Below are 22,637 nucleotides of genomic sequence, written 5' to 3'. Positions count from 1 at the left end.
CAAAAGACTTTTTCCTACATTAATTTTTCTGAACATTGTATATTTTTATTTACATTGATCTATTTTGATTTTGTGGTTTAAGTTTCGATTTGACAGCTGTTAAAGCAGAAAGCTTTTTTTGTCCTCTTTCTATGCCCAGTTGTTTCTCTATCATTTAGTGAAAGACTGTTTCATCTTGCCTACACTTTTTTTCAGGTATCAGTGGGAACTCTCATATTTTCTGATTTGGTCCATTTGTTCCCCCTCTTCCCCCGGGGCCAGTACCACAGTCTTTAATATTTATTACTCTTTGAGAGTTTTGAGAATGGTGTACTTTCTCTTTTCACTTCGTAGTTTCCAAAGACTCTTATTGGGGTCTCAAATGGGCATGCATTATACCTTATATTGTCAATTTGGGGAGAATTAACATTTTTGCTATTTGAGTCTTTCATTCCAAGTCATCTCAGAGTTGACAACTAACAGGTATCTTTCATCTTTCACTGTACCAGCTTGCTGATTTTTTGTATATTGATTAACTTTCAGTGAAATCTGGAGATGTTATAAGACAGTATATTATAAATCTTTGGGATTTTTAAAACCTATTTTTTCTGGCACCTCTTAGGTAAAGGAAAGAATTGCTCTATTGTTACTACCAAGTGAAGATTGAATTTTTTTCCCCCCAGGAAAGACTTTACCTTTATTCACTCAAACTACAGATAGTTCATCATGGTGTACAGAAAACATTTATAAAACAAGTGTTATATAACCAATGCATTTTTTTTAATTATTTTATTTCTATTCCACTTCATTTTTGCAAAGAGTTATTCTTTTTTTAACTTTATATTTTACATCATTGTTAATTTTTGTACAATGTATCCTGTATGTGTTCTCCTTTCAGGTGTATTCCCTGTAAAATTCCTACCACCAATTCAATCATGAGCCATCACCATATCCCTATCCTCTTCTCTCCCCTATTTATGTCCCTCTACCTCTACCTCCTTTTCAGAATGTCACTGATTTATAGTTGCCTGCTAATTTTGTTCTTTTTATTATTTTTTTTCCTGATCCCTTATTTGGTTCCCCTATATTCCTCATATAAATGAAACTGTCTGATATTTTTCTTTTTTCCTTCTGACTTACTTCACTGAGCATAATCCCTTCTAGCTTCATCCATGTGACGCAAATGAGATGAGTTTGTCTTTTTGATTGCTGAATAGTATTCTGTTGTGTATATATACCACCCCTTCTTGATCTGGTCAGAGGATTGAATTCTTTATTCCATTGTAAATCTTTATCTTCCAAGATGGGTCTTGCCTTATAAAACTGATGATGGGAATGAAGTTCTGACTCTTTATAAGACCTCCCCTGGCACTGCTCAAACAGGGACTCCTAAGTACTATTGCATTAAGATAGCTATGAATTTCAATTTCTTCACTTTATCAACACTTATATATATCTCCTGACTATATATCTACCTTTACATAGTAGATCTGTTACTGGACTTGAAGTAATACACAGTTTTGATTTGATATGTCTTAATGTTTAGTGATGTTGAGGATCTTTTTATGTACTTATTTTGCATTTTTTTATTTTGCTTCTCACATTCTTTATTGACAATTTAAAGTTAGTGATTATAGGGTTTAAGTTGAAATGAGAGGAATTTTTCTGAAATTTAAATCTGTATGCCCCATGAGTAATTTTCATTCTTTCAAAATGAGATTTGGGTTATTAAATGCTCAGTTGTGCTAGTGGTTTTGTGTTTGGATGTGATTAGTTGAATGTGGACTATTCAAAGACATAATTAAAGCTGTGATGAGCTAATACAAATATATTAGATATAATATATAATGTGTAAATTGTGATGTAATATGTAGTCTGTATATTACATATACTATGAATTGTGTAAAATGGGTAAATTGTGGTACTGACATTTTAAAATAATGTCTTTACTAGGCAAGTTGGACAAATGCAAGTAAAAAACAACGTGAAAAACTACTTGAGCTGATACGTCGTCTTGCAGAAGATGATAAAGATGGTTTGATGGCACACAAGGTGTTAAATCTCCTGTGGAATTTGGCCCATAGTGATGATGTGCCTGTGGACATCATGGACCTAGCCCTCAGTGCCCACATAAAAATACTAGATTATAGTTGTTCCCAGGTATGGGAGTGTTGTTTGCTCATTTTTACTGACTTGTTTCATTCGAATTTAGATTCAGTGGGTTAACAGATTGGTTAGTTGTTTTTTAAAAGTAATCTTGAATAATTAGCTTGATTTTGTAATCTAACTGGTTTATATATAATGTGATTTTTCAGCTTATTTCTGTGTCATTGTCTGAGCATCCTTACCTCCTTAGAATAACTTGTATAATAATTTATTGTAGAAGTTTAAGTATATGCTGGTAAAATAGAAATATAAACTATTAAAACCAGTGGTGACTCTGAAGGTAAGCGTACTTTATGTTTTTCTCTTCAAGTACAGCATTTAACTATAGAGTTTGTTTATAAGCCTATCAGTAGTAACTTACTTCTATTTAGCTTATGTCATTTATGTTCAGTGGTTTTAATTATGCGTTTTAAACTTAATTTTGTTTATATTGTGGCACCTGTTTCTGGAGCATTTATCAGCAGTGGCTTGCTGTTCTAATAGGATGGCTGAAGAGTTTAGTAAAAATGAAGTAGTTCCTTCAAAGCAAATAAACATAAGGATTAAATAGGGTGTTCCTGGGTTACCTGAGCACAAATAACTGTGCTTTCAACTGGACTTGAATTTAATGGGCCAAGCAAAATTAAGATTATGCTCTCAAGTTTTGAAAACTGTATCATTGTGAAAGCTAGAAGTTTTGCTAAACTGATTGCTTTCGTCAGAAATGTCCTATAACCTAAACATGTATTTGCGCGCGCACACACACGTAACTAGGTGAATACATTTCAGAAACGTTCTTTAATGGGGTATTTTCAAAAATTGGGGTTTTATGCTCTAATTGGCCCATTTAAAGTTTTTATTTTTTCACATCTGAAGAACTTGTAAATTGCAAGTCATCTTAATTATAGTCTTTTACAAAAAGATTCAAAACAAGGAGCTTTTTTTCATTTTCAGTAATCAGAAATAGAGTGGAAATACAGTCATGCATTTGGAATTTAAAGGAGGGAATTGTGGTTCAGCTATTTGACCACATGACAGTGGTATATCGTGTTTAATTCAGAACACTTAATTTGTTGCTTTACTAACTGTCTCAAATGGAATGAAGAGCTTGAGTAACAATGAGAAAAGTGTTTTGGGGAGTCAAAGTGGTTCACTTGCTATAGATGTGCAGCTATTAATTACTGGTGTCATCTTTCAGTGTCTTATACATTGCTGTTAACACTTACCTAGGTTTCATGGAATTTAGTAAGAGTTTTCCCTTCTCAATTTTATTTTTATTGTTATGAAAAACTAATACATACATCACTTTGTTCTCCATCCCAAAATTCCGAAACAGATGTGGTCATTCTTTATTGTTTATAAAGTAAAAGATAGAAACTACTTAATCTGTGAATACTCTACAGCATATTGTACAGTCATTAAAATGGCTGTGGGTGTATATGATAGCCATACTATATAATAAGCATAGTATTTAGTAACAACACTTAAAGCATGGATCTGTTTTGTTTGCAGGAAAGATAGTTTGTGCTTATAAAAATATCACCCCAGCTAGAACACATTAAATACACAGAATTGTCTCCCCGCCCCCCACCCCCATACATGTGCGGGAAGAATAATCATACCTTTTAAAATTTGTCAGGTAATAAAGCTGAAGCTTATGGTCTTAGTTAAAAAGTTAGTTACTTGCATCAGATATTAGAAATAAATTTATTCTTAACATCATTCTTCAACATTCTTGATTTCCTTTAGGTTACTACTTTAGCGTTCTTTAATATAGTCTCTGTGTGTAATTTTATTTTAATTTTAATTTTCCTTACTTGAAAATTGTCATGCTGTTATTTTCTGTATGAACTGTATATTTTCAGTGTTTCTTGCTGTGATTAGAAAAATAAGCTGACATTAATCCTATGTATGAGATATTTGGGATTGTTTGTTTATGCTCAGGTTTCATAATATGGAGAAACTATGAAATATTGAATAAAATTCAATCAATGCATTAAAGAATATCTTCTAAAAATCAGATTTCTTATGAATTATCCCTCAGAAATTTTGATGTACACATATCTGAATCAATGGAACACTGAATTTTTAAAGTAGTACTTGTTAGAGTTGGGTGATCATTTCAGAATAATATATTTACAGCATTTAATTGGATTAAACTCTTAAAATTATGTCATTTTTGCTTAATTTTGTAATTCTCAAAATAATTTTAAGATAGAATTATTGTGAATTCTGGGATATGTAAACCATTGATTTTTTTTTTTGTATGTTTGTGCAAGGATCGAGACACACAAAAGATCCAGTGGATCGATCGCTTTATAGAAGAACTTCGCACAAATGACAAATGGGTAATTCCTGCACTGAAACAAATAAGAGAAATTTGTAGTTTGTTTGGTGAAGCACCTCAAAATTTGAGGTAAGGGTATTAATATAGAAAATTTTCTGATTTTTACATTTATATGTTTTGCCGAAAACATAGCATAACCGAAAAAGCAAATTTTAATGACAGGGAGCTAAAGTGGGAGAACAGGAGCCTTAATAAACAGTTTGAGACAAGATTTAAATGGTTGTTTTCATCTGGTTTTTATTTTCTGATACAAAAGTTAAGTATTATCCAGTATTGCATAGCAATTAAGTATACATCAAGATACTGCCTTGGGCTTCTAAATCTGTCTCAGACATCCAATAGATTATACCAACCAGCATAATGCCATAGGTTGTGTTGTTTTTTTTTTTTGTTTTTTTTTTTTTTTTTTTTTGCTTTGTTTTGTTTTGTTTTAAGTCTAAATTTCATTTTGCCTTTTCTACCAGTACTCCCCTCCCCTTGATTTAATATTCATGCTTGGTCCCACAGGGAAGTATTTCATGCAGTCTTTTTATTTCCTTATGGTCTGTTTTAACATACTTCCAGTATTTTTTATTAACTTTTAATTTCATACTAGGGGATAGTAGTTTCCAAACAGGGGGTTTGAGTTTAAAAGTTAATTTTCAAAGGTAAGACTCCAAGTGACTTAAATTATGAAAGATGACAGGACTTTGTGAAATTTTTTTTATTAAGTTCCTTTTATAATAGCTAGATTTTTCTTACGTTAATTTGTATGGGATTGGTCTTCAGTGCTAAATTGTACTTAATAAAATAATATCCTTTTGTTAGTGTTGGGTATTGGAATTCATGACTTGAAGAAAACTTACATGGAGAAAACCATATGTAATTGCAAGAATGTTCAGTGTAGTTAGAATTCTTAGTAGTGAAACCAGGTTTTGTGTTAACTATCTGGTAAAGATTTTGTAACATTTAAGAGATTTACATTTCGTGATGGCCCCGATTAAAGGATCTTGATGATCCACTAGATAATATATTGCTATTAATATATTAATATGTAATTATTAATATAGAAAATTTGGTTGCTTACAGATGGATTACTATATACACTTTTCTAAGACTGGTGATTCAGTCACCAATGTATTAATAACAATAAAATAGTTACTGGGTTTCACTAAAATAGCAAAATAGGGAGGAAACTGGATATCTCTGGTGATAACTGTGCAAGAATAATTACAAATTCAATGTTCCAGAACTTAATGACTAGTATCCCTAATCACATAAATTTGTACATATACTTTAATACTGTTTTGTGTCATGTATGGACTTGGAAGAACCAGCTAATAGTAGTTTGCCTGAAAATAAGAATGTTGGGGTAAATATTTTAAGTCATTGACTGTTCTCTCACATTGCTTTATAATAAAGGTATATTGACCATGTTTATTGTGCATGTAAAATATTTTAGCTAGAATTAAGCTTTTACCTAGCAATTAGTCTGTAAATTCTTAATTACATCAATGTTCATTTGTTTTCATTATGCTGTTAAGTTCTTCTCGTTTTAGTCAAACTCAGCAAAGTCCTCATGTATTTCATCGTCATGATTTAATCAATCAGCTGCAACACAATCATGCCTTAGTTACTTTGGTAGCAGAAAATCTTGCAGCATACATGAATAGTATGCGACTGTATGCTAAAGGTATGTATTATGATATAAAATTAATTATTGGGAATATAGAACTTTCCATCCCTGTTTTGTGGGTTTTGTTTTTGTTTTCGTTTTTGTTTTTTGCTTTGTTCTCATTAATTACCTCAGAATAGACAATACATTGTTTTTTGTGTTTGTTTTTTTTTTTTTTTTTTAAGATTTATTTATGCATGCAAGAACTGGGGCACAGGCCAGAGGTACGGGGTATTAGAGTGGGAAACAGACTAACTGAAATACACTGCTAAGGGGATCAGCAAGTGAGACATGAGAGGTCTCCTGATTCATGTGGGTAGCTCTCTAGCTGGGGATGGAACTCGTGCTACAGTGGCTGCAGGTAGCTTCATAGTGCTGTGTTTAACCCCTGCGCTACCAATGATGCCGAATATGTTTATTTAAAGAACAAAAAAGATGGGTGAGTTACTTTTACAAAAACTTCCTCACTTGCAGATTCACTGAAGTCTGCCATTCTTGCATAATCTAAACTGTAGGTCAGCCTTTTCTTTTTTTTAAAGATTGATTTATTTATACAAGAACAGGGGTACAGGCCAGATGTGTGGGAGGGTGAGAGGATTCACCAAAGACAGAGTGGGAAACAGAACAGGCAGACTGAGTGAAGAACACTGCTCAGGGGAGAAGTGGGTGAGACAGGAGAGGTCATTTGGCCATTTGGGTATCTCCACTTCTGGTGGGGATCAAACTGGCACTGCAGAAGCTTTGGACAGCTTCATAGCACTGTGCTCAACTGCCAGCGCCAGCAGGGAGCCCCTAGGGCAGCTTTTTAAGACTTTGTTAAGAGCTTAACATCCTGTTTATCCTTTTAATTTTTTTCCATGTCTGGGAATTCTGCTGCTTTTCCCTAGAATTGTTCGTTAGTCTTTTGGTTATACACCTGACTACTTTAAACCTTTACTTTTCTCATTGCAACCACTTTTAACTGTCTTTTCAAGAAAACTTGATTAACAATTCACCTTTCATTAATGTTGCTATTTTTTTCTTAAATATATTAGATTGTTTTTAATGACCCAAACAGTATTTTCCATTGTTCAAATAACCTACTAAAGATTCCCTACATCACTATGCTTTTATTGGTTCTCAGAACATGAAATTGTTTAAACATGGGGATAAAATTTCATATGGTTTTATATGAAAACTTTTTACTTCATTGGCAATCTCATGGTGCTTCTCCTTGGTCCTTTAAAGGTCAATTTCAGTGTTATTTGTCTTGTGACAGTTTTATCAGTATCTGTGTTTACCAAATACTCCTTTACATTTGTACCTCCTGTGTACTATATTACACCAGATTCATGGGCATGGGAGTAGAGGTGCCCACCACCTTATAGGCTAGTTGTATATATTTTATTATGAAAAAGAAAGACTTGCTGTTACCCAGTGTTGAAAATGGGATTGAGCTAAATTTTGAGCCAGAAATTCTGCTCAGTTGACATGCATAGGATATGTAGAATCCCATTTTGTTTAAGTAAAATGGGGATATTTGTACTACCCTTTTTGGAAGAGTAGACTGTACATGTGCTCACTCCTTTAATGATTTTGGTGTATGAGGTTGTATGATAATGTCCTTATAAAAATCCTTAAGTTGTCATAATTACATACTTAATCCATGTAAAAGTTATGTAAACATAATACAAGATTATGCAGTTCTTCAGCAGTCTCTAATGATTACACCTCTAATGATTAGGGTTTTTTTTCCTATTTTACCCTATTTTACATTTTACCCTCTGAATCCACTCTTCTGTTAGAATTAGAAAAGCAATCTTAGCATTAGGTGCTACAATCCTGCTGGTTGGTTGCAAGAATCCATTTTAGCGGAATGGTAGCACAGGAAAAGCACTATAATAGTCACAAAACTTTGTGATCTATTTTATTGATTCTAACAAGAACATCCAAAATCAGTTAGGTGAGTTAAAAGTTGTTATGCCATTGTCCTAAGTGTTTTATGACCTTAAATTTTCTTGGTGGTACAGAGACCCTGTGCATACCAATACACCTTTCCCTTTCTGGGTAGTCAAGTATTATATCCAGTGATAATTTCTATTTTTGTGTGATTGAATGTGCTATTTTATTATCATTGTTAATAATTGAAGACTAAGTTACCAAGCAATTAGATGTGGCACGTGTATTTCAGCTCACTAGGATCCTTTCTTCCATTTAATCAAATTGTTATTTGCATTCTTGGCACATCTCATTTTACTTATCACAAGAATGTCAGTATTCTGGATTTTTTTTTTCCTTAAGTTAAATTTATTCAGGTAACATGGGTTGACATCACAGTATGTATCTTACAGTATAGGTTTAAACCTCTCCGAATCTGTTATTTCATCCCCCCCACAACCAAAACCCCACTAATCCTCCTTTTGATCTACTAAACCCCTTTGCTCCCGTGCCAGCACACACCACTCCTAGTAGCTTTAGTCATAGCCCAGTGTATTCTTTTCCCTCCTGATAGCATCCTTCCCTTTCTCCCCATCCTAGAAGCCTCAGATCGGTGGTCAGCTTTCAAAGTTTGTCTTTGTCTCTTTTGTTGGGTTTCTGTTTATTCCATATGTAGGTGACACAATCTGGTCTTTATCTTTCTCCTCCTGGCTTAACATAATCCTGTCCAGGTCCATTCATAATGTCACAAATGTCATAAGTTTATCTTTTTGACCTTTGAGCAGGATTTAAAATCGGCCAATCTTATAGGTGTGAGGTGGTATCTCATTCTGGTTTGATATGCCTTTCCCTGGTGATGGACATTTTTTCATATGCCTGTTGGCCATCTGCATTTCTTCTTTGAGAAGTCTCTATTGGTTTTGGCTACTCTCTGTTTCTCTGTATAGTAGCAGTAGCCTTTTTTTTAATATTGACCCAGTTATGTTTTCCTTTATTTCCCTAGCTGATTGAGATGAGTTCTTAAAGATGTTTCTAAAGTTGATGTCATTGAATGTTTTTCCTATATTCTTCTATATATTTTATGGTTTCATCTTCTTTCTAAATCTTTTATCCATTTTCAGTTGATGGTCATGTACTGTGTGATATAATGGTCTAATTTCATTCTTTTGCATGTCATAATCAGTTTTACCAACACCATTTGTTGAAGAAATTTTCCTTTGTCCAACATATATATTTATTTATCATGAATTATTTATAGTTAACCATAAACTTTTGGTTTATTTCAGGACTCATAATTCTGTTCCATTGGTCTGTGTATCTGTTTTGTTAAAATATCATGCTGTTTTAATTTTTGTGATTTTATAGTAGTATTTGAAGTCTGAAAGTATGATACCTCTTTATTCCCCTTTTCGACAGGAGACCTTTTTCTACTCCTAGTCTTTTGTGGTTCCATAAAAATTTTTATATGTATCCATTTGCATGGATAGAACAAATTGAGATTTTAATTGGAATTGTATTGAATCTGTAAATTTCACTGGGTAGGATTGCAATTTTGACAATATTATTTCTTTCCATTTCTTTTGTTGTTCTCTTTTATCAGTTTCTTACAGTTTTGTTTATATAGGTTCTTTACCTCTTTTTTAAGGTTATTTCCAAATGTCTGCTGGAGGAGTTTTTTGTGAAATTGTTAAGGGGATGGCTTTCTTAATTTCTTCCTCTTCATCTAGTTCATTGTTTGAACATAATAAGGCAACCAGTTTTTGCTTGTTGACTTTATTCTGCCACTTGGCTGAACTGTTTTGTTTTTTTTTTTTTAAAGATTATTTATTTGTTATTTGCTTATTTATTTATTTATACAAGCACTGGGTACAGTCAGCAGCACGGGAGGGTGAGAGAATCCACCAGAGCCAGAGCTGGGAGCAGAGCAGGCAGAAGGACCGAAGTACACTGCTGAGGGGAGCAGCGGGCGGCAAGAGAGGTCTGCGTGCCATGTGGAACCCTCCTCCGGTGGCCGGGGAGCAGCCGGGGATCAAACTGGTGCTGCAAAGGCTGCGGGCAGCTTCACAACCCAGCGCTCAACCGAGGAGGCCCTGGTTTATTATTTTGATTTAGTTTTCCCATGGACTCTTTGTCCATGAATATAATCATAGCTTTACTTTCTCTCAATTCCCTTTACATAGCTTTATCATCTTGGTGGTGTTTATTTGCAAGGTTAGAAATAGAAATGTATGCTTTATAAACTTACAGGTTTTTAAACTTGACACTAGTATTTAGTAGTGCATTACTTAAATCATCTGTGGTTTAGATTTACCTGTTCTATTCAATGAGGACAACAGTGCTATATTCTAATTCATAAATGATTTAATATTTATTAGAATGAAGCTAACACTTGTCAGAACAGGAAGCACTTAAATGTTTCTTCTGATAATGAATTCTTTGAACTCACTGATTTCATGTTTCCATTAACTAAGCTTTTCCTTCTTATGTATATTTTTCCATTTCAAGCTAATGCTGTTTAATTGATTAAGTATTGTTTGAGGCAGCAAGATAATATGAGGTTCCTGTAGTTCAGTGATTTTTACTGGCAGTGACAAAACTATACACTGTATTTTTTTTTTTTTTTTTTTTTTTATAGAGGCATGCTTTATTTATTTGTTTGCTGGTTTGTTTGTTTGTTTTGTTTGTACATGCACTGGGTACAGTCAGAAGCGCGGGAGGGTGAGAGAATTCACCAGAGCCAGAGCAGGGAGCAGAGCAGGCAGAAGGACCGAAGTACACTGCTGAGGGGAGCAGCGGGCGGCAGGAGAGGTCTGCACGCCATGTGGGACCCTCCTCCGGTGGCCGGGGAGCAGCCGGGGATCGAACCGGCGCCGCAGAGGCCGCGTGCAGCTTCGCAACCCAGCGCTCAACCGCTGCGCCACCGGGGAGGCCCAAAACTATACACTGTAAATGACTGTATTCCATTTAATAAGAATCTTTGGTTTTGGAAAAATTATTTCCCAGTTGGCAGGGTCAGCAGAACTTCACCTCCACTTTGATACTGTCTTAAGAAGAGTATCTTAAGGTTCTTTCTACCTTTTATACATGGTAAAAGTTCTTTTGTTTCCTACAAAGCTGATTTTTATAACAATACTTCCTATACTATGATTTGCAAATATTTTCTTAATGGGCACCAACAAAGTATAATTACACTGCAGTTTAGTTCTTTAGGAGAAAATTTGCACTGTATTCCACTTACTGATGCGTTTTATGTATTATTTTTTTTCCCGATTTTGTAGTACTTACATTGTTACAGGACTCATCACAGTTGATTAAAATCTATATTTTCTAAAGGCTACCATTTTACTTTGCCTTTTCCCATTGTCTTTGCTTTCTGTGTGACACTTAACTATAGGACCACACTCCTACAAAAAGTCTCTTTGTCAGTGTCACTTAACAACAATGTTTGATTCACTTTGTAGTCCCCTCTTATTTCTACATGATAACCTTGAGGTACTGTTAAATAAGTTGTGATTTTTTTGTGTGATTTAAAGAATATTTTAAACTAGTATTACTCATTTTGCTAACCTAATAGCTTTTTGGGACAAAATGACTGTTTTCAATTTTAAGGCTGGAATGTTCAGAATAAAGTATGGACAATAACATATAAGAAAATAATAGTGCGGCCTTCCCAGTGGCACAGCAGATTGAGCAAAGCGCTGTGAGGCTGTCTATAGCCTATACAGTGCCAGTTCAATTCCCAGCTGGCCAGGGAGATTCGCATATGGCGAGGTAGACCTCTCTCCTATCTTGCCTGCTGCTTCCTTCAGCAGTGTATTTCCGTCCTTCTGCCTGTTAAGTTCCCTGCTCTGTCTGTGGTGGATTCTCTCACCCTCCTGCACCACTGGCCTCTACCTCAGTGCTTGTATAAATAAATCTTCAAAAAAAAAAAAAGAAAGTAATAATGTTAGACAATATGTCCTGCTGAAAAGATAAGAATTCTTCTCTCGGTCCTCCCTGGTGGCGAAGGCGGTTGAGCGCCGCACTGTGAAGCTGTCCACAGCCTCTGCAGCGCAGGTTCGATTCTGGCTGGCCGGAGAGAAGTCCATATGATACAGCAGACCTCTCCTGTCTCGCCTGCTGCTCCCCTCAGCTGTGTATTTTGTCAGTCTGCCTGCTCTGTTCCCTGCTGTTTATGGAGAGTCTTCTCACCCTCCCACGCATCTGGCCTGTATCCTGGTTCTTGGATAAAAATAAATAAATCTTTAAAAAAAAAAAAAAGTTCTTCTCTCAGTAGGCAAACCTATGACAGTTTGAGCATCAAAATGTGAGTTCTAAGTGAAGGAGAATATCAACCAAAAAGTATTGAGAATAGTAATATTGACAGTTTCTCACAAATTAATTATAGAAGTTATGGCCCTTTAGTAGAGATGCTAATACTTAACATTGGGACAAACTGATGCTATGGCTTCTGAGTACAGTGTTTACTAAAAACAAAGCATTATTTTATGTAATAACCTGATTAGAAAAAAACACAAAGCAAATCCATATTGAATAACATTAACCAAATAGCATTCCCTTTAAAATAGCCAGTGTAAGAAAAAGCTAAGAAAACTCTTCATGAAGATAAATTACATGCAATTGTGAACCTGGATTTTATTATGAACTGGAATAATGAAAAGCATAAATGACATTGGTACAGTTATATAGGTTAAAACAGAAAAATAGTTGTATGTTGATGCTAAAATGGCCTTGTTTGTTATTTGGAGGTAGGTAATTGTTTTTAGGTGACATGCCAGTTTACCTTCAAATAGAATATACACAAGTGTGTATAAATGTGCTGATAAAACAGACAAGCAGAAACAAGCAAAAATGTAAACAATTAGTGTATCTGGGGAAGTATGGGTTCCTGAATTACTCTTGCTTTTTGAGTAAAAGTTTTAAATTATATCAAAAACAAAGTTACATCGTGTGCTTCTTCCCCAAACCTTGAGGAAGAACAAGGGCTTCTGCTATGTAAGTATACAGAAAAATTTTAGCCAAAAAGACAGAGTGGCACTCCAAAATTAGGCTGATAGTTCAAGATCAAAGCTCTGTAAAACCAGAAAACTTGCAGGTTGTTTAAAGGTGATTTTCAACAATGTTGGAGGCCTAATGTTTGGTGCTGTTAATAACATTTAAGAAAATAAACAATTAAGATTTTAGGATTGCTCACAGGTGCTCATACATGTTGAAGTAGAAAGCCATCATACTATTTTGACATCTTTTACCAAATACAGAGTATTTGATAAATTAAAACATTCTCTATGGAATTCAATTCTAATTCAGTTTTTTTCTGACAAAAAAAAAGTTTTGCCATTTTAAAGACTGCCACTTCCATAAGGAGTTCACAAAGTTGTATTCTATGATATTAGTACTGACATAAATACAACATACAAGAGATATACAACTCAGCAATATAGTGCTTGTGATCAAGAGGATTTACAAGATTTTCAAATGCTTTGTACCTTACACTCCAAAGCTTTGGAATAAATATCTTTGAGTTTAATACACATCACTGAGTAATGGACAGCATTTTGTAGGTATTTAATTCCACTGTTTGTCTTCCACCCAAGCAGAAAACTTCATCTAGTTCTTTTCATTCTTTTTATGACACTTTGCTGAAATATATAACGTAAGGATTTGTTTAAGGTAAACTTTATGCTGTCAACCTATATTTTGTCAAGATTTTTTTTTTTTTCTTAAGATTTATTTTTTATATACAAGTGCTGAGTACGGTCAGAAGCACAGGAGGGTGAGAGAATTCACCAGAGCCATAGCGGGGAAGAGCAGGCAGAAGGACAGAAGTACACTGCTGAGGGGAGCAGTGGGCGGCAGGAGAGGTCTGCGCGCCATGTGGGACCCTCCTCTGGTGTCCGGGAAGCAGCCAGGGATCAAACTGGCGCCGCAGAGGCTGCGGGCAGCTTCGCAACCCAGCGCTCAACTGCTGCACCACCGGGGAGACCCCATTTAAAAATCTTGACAAGGCCCTCCCCGGTGGTGCAGTGGTTGAGCGCTGGGTTGCGAAGCTGCCCGCAGCCTCTGCGGTGCCAGTTCGATCCCCGGCTGCTCCCCGGCCACCAGAGGAGGGTCCCACATGGCGCACAGACCTCTCCTGCCGCCCGCTCTCCCTTCAGCAGTGTACTTCGGTCCTTCTGCCTGCTCTGCTCCCCACTCTGTTTCTGGTGAGTCCTCTTACCTCCTGTGCTTCTGACTGTACCCAGTGCATGTATAAACAAAACAAACAAATAAATAAATAAACATGCCTCTATTTTAAAAAAAAAAAAAAAAAAAGATTTTTAAATGAAGCATCTCATGCCATAAAAGAAGAGAGAGTGTTAGGACAACATGTGCATTAATTTTTCCTTTGCTTTTACATTGGCTGACAATGAGAATTTTTCACACAGAATATGTAAATAGCTCAAACTACATACTTTTCTCTTGTAAAAGTATTTCTAACTAGGCTAGGAGTAGTTACCAATATGTCATAAGAGAGTAGGGTTTTTTTTTTTTTAAATCTCCAAAACAGATATTCATAGTGTAACTTTATCAAATGCAGCAGTATCTTCTGTCATCCTGATTTTACAGTGAATTCTCTATGGTTTTGTTTTTTTTTTTTTTTTTAAAGATTGATTTGTTTATGTATACAATAGCATGGGCACAGGCAAGAGATGCGGGAGGTAAGAGGACTCACCAGAAACAGAGTGGGAAACAGAACAGGCAGACTAACTGAAACACTGCTGAGGGGAGCAGCGCACGAGACAGGAGAGGTCTGCTGCTCATGTGGGATTGCTCCCTGGCTGGCCGGGGATCGAACTCATGCTGCAGTGGCTTCAGATTGCTTCATAGTGCGGTGCTTATCCCCTTGCGCCACCAGTGAGATGCTTTATATGTTATATTTTATGCTACTTTTTCTACTGTAACAGGTTTTAATATAGTAGAAAACTGAAGGGGAGAAATCACAGCCTGAACTTACATTGTACACAATGAAGGATACAAAGTTATGCTAAAAAGCATCTTAATAGTTCATTTAAGAGATGCTGTTTTCTTTTTGACTTTGTAAAAGATTATGGAGGTTTTTGGAGGGGAAAATAGAGTATTTGTGAATACCATTACTGCAGTTGAGGGATTATTGACTTTAATTCCTTGATTAGTCCACAGTGATACAGATGAATGTGTAGATAATACCTAATTTTTTATCAATTTGCAGACCATGAAGACTATGACCCACAAACTGTGAGGATAGGAAGTAGATACAGTCATGTTCAAGAAGTCCAAGAACGGCTAAACTTTCTTAGGTTTGTTTTAAATTGATTTTGCTTTAAACCAGGTATCTAGAAACATTGTGTCAGTATGCATTAGTGTGAAACTATTTCAGTGGTTATTCTACCTTTTAGCTAAATATTCACCCCCCATAAGCATTGCCAAAATTAACCATAGCTTTATATTTTCATTATTAAATACTTTTAAATTATTGGCTAAAGTTGTCTTCCTGCCTTTGAATTTTGGAGTGACTACATTTTAAATTTAGAATGAAGTTATTTGTTAGAAATAAGTGTTTATACATTTTAATGCTTTGAACTGTAGGACAAAACCAGTCAGCCAGGAAACTACATTTTCATTTATGATATGGTCCATGAATAGCAAGACGATTGGTCTGCATTGTTGTTTTATTTATTCTATCAGTGGCTTCCCCAGAGGCTATCTAAAGCTGTATATGATGATATTTCAATGGGAATAAAGAAAGATTTGCTTCTTATAAGGCAAAGCTGAGTATAATCTTCAACCAAGTTTAATATTAATTTTTTATATTATTAAATAATTAATTATAGGTTTCTTAGAAGTTCTATTGTCATACCTAGCAGAAAGGCATATTTGAATCAAGGCTAGGGATAATGCCAAGCCTGTTAATTTTTCATAGTATCTGTTGGTTTTGTTTGATTTTTTTTTTTCCCATATATATGCAGGGGGATTTTCTTTTTCAGAGTATATTAAATACTGTGATTCGGTTATTGAACCATTCAGCAAATTATGTGGAGATATTAACATTGTGTCTGATTTCAATCCATAGCTACTTTTACGAATTTTGTTACCTACAGATTGCTCTGATGTGTTCAGTTACAAGTATGTTCTATGTTAAAATTTAGAATCAGAACAACTTTTATAGTTTCATATCTCAAACACTTCATAATGCAATTCATTAAAGGAAAAAGGAAGTGACATTTAATACATAATGTATAACTATCTGTGAGGCAGTGTTATTTCAACTTGATTCAGTTTGAAGAAAGAAACTTGTTCAGAGTCACATAGTCATCATGAAATGAAACTGTACTACGCATATTTCACTTTAAAATCTTACCCTTTCTGTGACTGATGCTTTTACAAAACTATCATGGAGATTTATTTTGAAAACTTCCATTTTTTCTTAATTTTATGTTGCTCAGTAGTAAATGAAGGTGGGCAGGATGAGACAGGACTTAAAGTTAGAGGCTCTTTTTATTCCTGGATCTACAGTTAGGGAGATAGACGATACTGAAAATGCAACTCAAAAGAAGAAATCCATGTTAAAAAAAAAAAAACACTATGCTGGACATAAAGCCATCACCACTGATTAACTGACTTAATGATTTAATACAAAGTTAGTATTCAGGTTAAAAATAACTTTTTTTTCCACTGTCAATCTTAGAGTGGGTGGGCATTAGAAGTAGAAGCAGTCTCAGGAAACACATTGCTTGAAACAATCATCAGTTTCATTTTAGTCTTACTTTAATGGACATGTAGCCATGCAGTTATCAAGCCCTAAAAGACATCATTGACTACTGATAATTCTGGTTTGTAAATATTTCTCCAGTGACTATTGATGATCTTAGTGGTTCCTCACAAAACAAATTTAAACATTTTCTTTATTTTCGCAAAATATTGAGTAACTTCAGAAGTTTGTATTTTAAGTAACTTTATTACAGAGTTCTGTTATTTCTGAAAGTCACTTCCCAGTGAAGCCATAAAAGCTGGGACCTAATCAATACCTGATTTCAAAGGCTAACTTCTTGATATTAAGGAGCAACCTTTACTATTTACTTCTAATCACCCTCACAGAATTGGTGACACTTTGAAGTTGCTCTTATGCTTTATAAATAAATAACTTTTATCAGATTTTTTTCTGCATGACTAAGAAAGTTTTTTTTGGTCAGGCTACCCTTCTAGCTGTAGCTAATCTGTAATTGTGATAATTGTATTATTTCATACATATAAAAATGAATTGTGTTTAAGGATAAAATTATACAAAACTAACTGTTGATTTCTTAAATATTTTAAGATTTTTATTGAAGGATGGCCAACTCTGGCTCTGTGCTCCTCAGGCAAAACAAATATGGAAATGCTTAGCAGAGAATGCAGTTTACCTCTGTGATCGTGAAGCCTGTTTTAAGTGGTATTCCAAATTGATGGGAGATGAGCCAGATTTAGATCCTGATATTAATAAGGACTTCTTTGAAAGTAATGTGCTTCAGCTTGATCCTTTGCTATTAACTGAAAATGGGATGAAATGTTTTGAACGATTCTTTAAAGCTGTGAATTGTCGAGAAGGGAAACTGGTGGCAAAAAGAAGAGCCTATATGATGGATGATTTGGAACTAATAGGATTGGAGTACCTTTGGAGGGTAAGTAGATAAGTACGAACTTGTTACAAACATTATACCTGAGGAAATTTTTTGCTTTCAGTGCATTTATCTGCTAGGAGAGGGATGGAGTGTTATGTTAACCTTAGGTTCTTGTTATGTTGCTGCTTGTTGCTGTCACTTTGGGTTTTTTCCTTCACTTCTTTCCTTTTACACTCTGTTACTGATATTTTACTTAGAATTTTTTTTAGAGGTATTTAAGTACAGTGTTACTGTCTACGTAACCTTCACTCTTCCCTCATGAAGTTTTCTCCCCTGCTTTTGGGAAACTTACAATAAGCTTGGCCTTACACATTTAATGCCAAATCACAGTGAGGAGCGAAAGAGAGGACTGTAATATGAGAGGAGTATGAAGGTATACTTTATTAGTTTAATATTTAATTATAACATATTTAAGTATCTTAAAAGTAAAATGCTGTATTATATTTTAGACTTACTTTTCCATTTTGGTAACATAAGTAAATCTTGCCATTCTTAAAAAATATCTAATCTTTGCTACATATTCTTGCTTTGGAGATGGGAAATTTTGCTTCATTTTGCTTACAAACTGTAGGTAGATCAAGATGTTTGCTGTGTTCTGTCATTGAAATCAATGGTTTTTTTTTTTTTTTTTATTTTAGGGGCATGTTTATTTATTTATTTGTTTGTTTGTTTGTTTTGTTTATACATGCACTGGGTACAGTCAGAAGCGCGGGAGGGTGAGAGAATTCACCAGAGCCAGAGCAGGGAGCAGAGCAGGCAGAAGGACCGAAGTACACTGCTGAGGGGAGCAGCGGGCCGCAGGAGAGGTCTGCGCGCCATGCGGGACCCTCCTCCGGTGGCTGGGGAGCAGCCGGGGATCGAACCGGCACCGCGGAGGCCAGGGGCAGGTTCGCAACCCAGCGCTCAACCGCTGCGCCACCGGGGAGGCCCGAAATCAATGGTTTTTAAACAGCAGTTACCCTGTAAAGAAAAAATTACATAATACTACTTGATATGAAAGCTGAGAATATACCTTTCCCTGCTCTATCTTTTGTTTTGTCTCCTTTCCCCAGCACAAAACTTCCTAGAGCTGAGAGGGTCAGTCTTTAAAGTGCTAGGTTTCTAAAGTTTGAAAACATGCAAGACATTTTTTTCCCCCATCCTTGCCTCCCATATAAGTTTTCCCTATCTTGCCCTGATCTTAGAGTTACTGCCTTGCTAACCTACTTGTTTGAATTTTGTTACTTCTCTGAAATGGACTGTAAATCTGTTCTATTGATAGTATATGTCTGGTCACTCACTGTGGTTAGGCTGTGCCACTTCTATCGTGTAGAAGTGCTGTGCTTTTTTTTTTTTGGTAGTCTGGAATACTTTAGCCCATCTCTGTGCAACTCTTTGTCCCTTTGCAGCATAACAAAAAGCAATTTAGATGGAAAATATTGAGTACTGTATTTAAAATAATTGAGGTTAAGATTTGCATTTAAGTGCAAAATTTAAATCTGTCTTGAATGTTAATACTGCAATTTTGAAACTAGGTTGTGATTCAAAGTAATGATGACATTGCCAGCAGAGCTATAGATCTTCTTAAAGAGATATACACAAATCTTGGCCCCAGGTTACAGGTCAATCAGGTAAGTATTGAATTGAAATACATAAAACTTTCACTATAGTTTAATTATGTTTTGTTTCTAAGATTTTGTTTGTAGTTTAAAGAAACAAAGTTATTGTGACAAACTCATTTCTTTCAGTAGCCTTAAAAGAAAATAGGTGTGTCTGTCTTCCTCTTAAAAGAAAATAATTTGCACCTTTATGTTCTTGGACATCAGTAGAATAAGATTGCCTTATTCTTTTTCATATTTAATGGAACTACTAGTGCTTAGTAGATCTTTTTAAAGTTAGAAATTTAATCAGTGGGTATTAAATTTTCTTAAAATAGTATTTAATCCACATTTGGTTGCTTACACTAGCTGGGTGAATTGTCATAAATTATAATTACTAAAAATGGTAGAATTGTTTTGAATATAATTATGTCAGAAAGTCAGAAATTTGACTTGTTTTGTTTGACATGCAGTCTATAAGTTTTGTGTTTTATTTTGTTTTTAATAATCTTTTTATAACACTTGGCTTGTTTTACTATTGCTTCCTTTTGTATTTCATTATTAGTTAAATATATGATGAGGTTGATTGTTACCTTAAATTTTTATTATCTTAAATTGGATTAACATCATATTTGATTTGTAAATTTAAAAGCAACTGATTTGTCTCCATTTGGACCAATTTTTACAGGTTGTTATCCATGAGGATTTCATTCAATCTTGCTTTGATCGTTTGAAAGCCTCGTATGATACATTATGTGTTTTGGATGGTGACAAAGATAGTATTAATTGTGCAAAACAAGAAGCCATTCGAATGGACCGTGTATTAACTGTTTTAAGGGAATACATAAATGAATGTGACAGTGATTATCATGAAGAAAGAACAATTCTGCCCATGTCAAGGTTTGTATGAAATTAATCAGCATTAATTACAATTATTCTCTTAGTTAATTAGAAAAGTAATGACAGATGAAAAAGTTTTCATTTTTGAGTTTCAGCCTCTACCTTCTAAAAATGCATGCATGTTACTGATACATTTTTATAAGTAGAGGCTTGTGAATTATAATTCAGTAAGACATTTTCACTAAGTAAAGTTGGATTTTTTTCTTTCATTATTTTGTTATTACTAAGTTTGGCCCTTATATTTTGCAGTTTGTCAGGAATTTTAAAAGGGAAATTTTTCAAAAATGTTTTCAGCAGATAATGCAAAAAAAAATTTTAAGTGATCTTTGCTAAAACTTCATTGAAATTAGTGCTCGCTTTGGCAGCACATATACTAAAATTTGAATGATGCAGAAAAGATTAGCATGGCCCCTGTGCAGGGGTGATATGCAAATTCATGAAGCGTTTCATACTTTTTTTTGCCTGCTGTTCCCCTCAGCAGTGTATTTCAGTCAGTCCTTCTGTTCTGCTCTACACTCTGTCTGGTGAATCCATTCACCGCCCCCCCACCTCTGGCCTGTGTCTCAGTTCTTGTATGCATAAATAAATAGATCTAAAAAAAAAAACTTCATTAAAATTAGAAACTGTAATAATTAGTGTTTATGTTTTGTAATATAAGGTTTTGTTTTTGTTTTTTTTTTTAGGTTTATTTATTTATGCATACAAGAGCTGTGGTTCAGGCAGAGGTGCAGGGGGTAAGAGGATTCACCAGAGAAAGGGTGGGGAACAGAACAGGCAGACTGACTGAAATACACAATTGAGGGAGCAGCAGACAAGTCAGAGGTCTACTGTATAGTGTGGGTTGCTTCCTAGCTGACCAGGGATCAAACTCGTGCTACAGAGGCTGTGGATTGCTTCATAGTGCTGTGCTTATGCCCTTGCACCACCAGGACCCCCTAAGTCATCTTTTAATGTTGAGTAAACATCAAATTAATTTAATACTTTAAATAAATTTTCTAGTTTGGGAAAAATTTTATAGAATAATTCCTGATTTGTGATTATTTAATAAATATAAAATTATTTCTTGAATATGATTTTTGTTTTGTGTTTTATCAGTGAGAAGAGAATATGCCAAGATAAAGATTTCTATAGGGATTTTGTTGTTAAGAATTTTTTTTTAATAAGAATTTTACTGTTTAAAGCTGAAACTCATCACTTCCACAATTATCAACAACAGTCTTAGTAACTTAAGCTTTTGTATTTTCAAATTAACTTATGTATTATTCATGTTTGTGTTGCCATTATATCATGAGTGGGAGCATAAAATAAACAATAGAATTAGTTATGTTTTGTTTCTAAGATTTTGTAGTTTAAAGAAACAAAGTTATTGTTACAAACTCATTTCTTTCAGTAGCCTTAAAAGAAAATAGATTTGTCTATCTTCCTATTAAAAGAAAATAATTTGCAGTTTTATGTTCTTGGACATCAGTAGAATAAGATTGTCTTATTCTTTTTCATATTTAATTTTTTTTTAGAGCATTTCGTGGTAAACATCTCTCTCTCATAATTCGATTTCCAAACCATGGCAGACAGGTTGATGACTTAGACATATGGTCTCATACAAATGATACAGTTGGTTCAGTAAGACGATGTATTCTCAATTGTATTAAAGCAAATGCAACCCATACAAAAATTGAACTCTTTGTGGGTGGTGAGCTGTTAGATTCTGAAGATGACAGAAAACTAATTGGACAATTAAACTTAAAAGATAAATCTGTAAGTATACATAATTTTCAAGTTTTCTCCCTAAATTAATCATTAAGGCTGTATTTAATTTTTTCAGAAGAAATTTTTTGAAACATAAGTATTATCTCTTCTGAGTTACAGATTTGTGTTGTAAACCCAAGTAAGATAGGTATCAGTCACACTAGTATAGTAGAGAAAACATAACTCTAAGTACTTTATATGTCTATTTCTAAAATTAAAGCATGAAATATTTTTTATCCATCTTCTGTATCCATTTGTGTATATTTTGTAGAAATATTTTACTTTGTCTTTGGTGCTAGATATACTGTCACTTGCAGGTAATTACAGCCAAACTTACACAAGTGAGTTCCAATATGCCTTCAAGTCCTGATAGTTCCTCTGATTCCTCAACTGGATCTCCTGGAAACCCTTGTAATCACTACAGTGAAGGTCCCAATCCAGAAGTGGAAAGTTGTTTACCAGGGGTGGTGAGTAGTTACTGTATACAAAGCATTTTACTACTCTTTAGGGACACAAAATAATTCTAGCGTGGTTCTTTTATTTTGAGTTTGCAAGTTTCGTTAAAAAACAGGTTGTTACATACAATTTGCTGTTATTCCTAGATAGACTGCATAATTGTTGCAATTTAAAATAAAATTTCCCTGCAGAAAATAAGATTTTGTTTATATATAATTCATTATAGTTCAACTATAATA

The 22,637-nt window shown here is 34.5% G+C and overlaps 1 protein-coding gene and 1 non-coding gene across 2 annotated transcripts in view; both read left to right on the top strand.

Annotated features, from left to right (window-relative positions):
* The window catches only part of LOC119250804 (probable ubiquitin carboxyl-terminal hydrolase FAF-X), a 129,882-nt gene that overhangs the window by 44,865 nt on the left and 62,380 nt on the right, over positions 1-22,637 (top strand). The window contains exons 13-21 of the mRNA XM_054697751.1: positions 1,933-2,139; positions 4,404-4,540; positions 5,995-6,143; positions 15,271-15,358; positions 17,377-17,719; positions 19,234-19,329; positions 19,985-20,196; positions 21,711-21,951; positions 22,260-22,422. Of these exons, the coding sequence (XP_054553726.1) occupies positions 1,933-2,139; positions 4,404-4,540; positions 5,995-6,143; positions 15,271-15,358; positions 17,377-17,719; positions 19,234-19,329; positions 19,985-20,196; positions 21,711-21,951; positions 22,260-22,422 (1,636 nt within the window). The remainder of the gene's footprint in view (positions 1-1,932; positions 2,140-4,403; positions 4,541-5,994; positions 6,144-15,270; positions 15,359-17,376; positions 17,720-19,233; positions 19,330-19,984; positions 20,197-21,710; positions 21,952-22,259; positions 22,423-22,637) is intronic.
* LOC119250912 (U6 spliceosomal RNA) lies at positions 20,546-20,652 on the top strand. Its single transcript, XR_005126447.1, has one exon. It is a non-coding gene; the product is annotated as a U6 spliceosomal RNA (small nuclear RNA).

Source organism: Talpa occidentalis, unplaced genomic scaffold (assembly GCF_014898055.3).
Source record: "Talpa occidentalis isolate TD23 unplaced genomic scaffold, MPIMG_talOcc4v2.1 talOcc4.18, whole genome shotgun sequence".
Taxonomy (NCBI): domain Eukaryota; kingdom Metazoa; phylum Chordata; class Mammalia; order Eulipotyphla; family Talpidae; genus Talpa; species Talpa occidentalis.
This window is presented reverse-complemented; position numbering and strand designations above follow the sequence as displayed.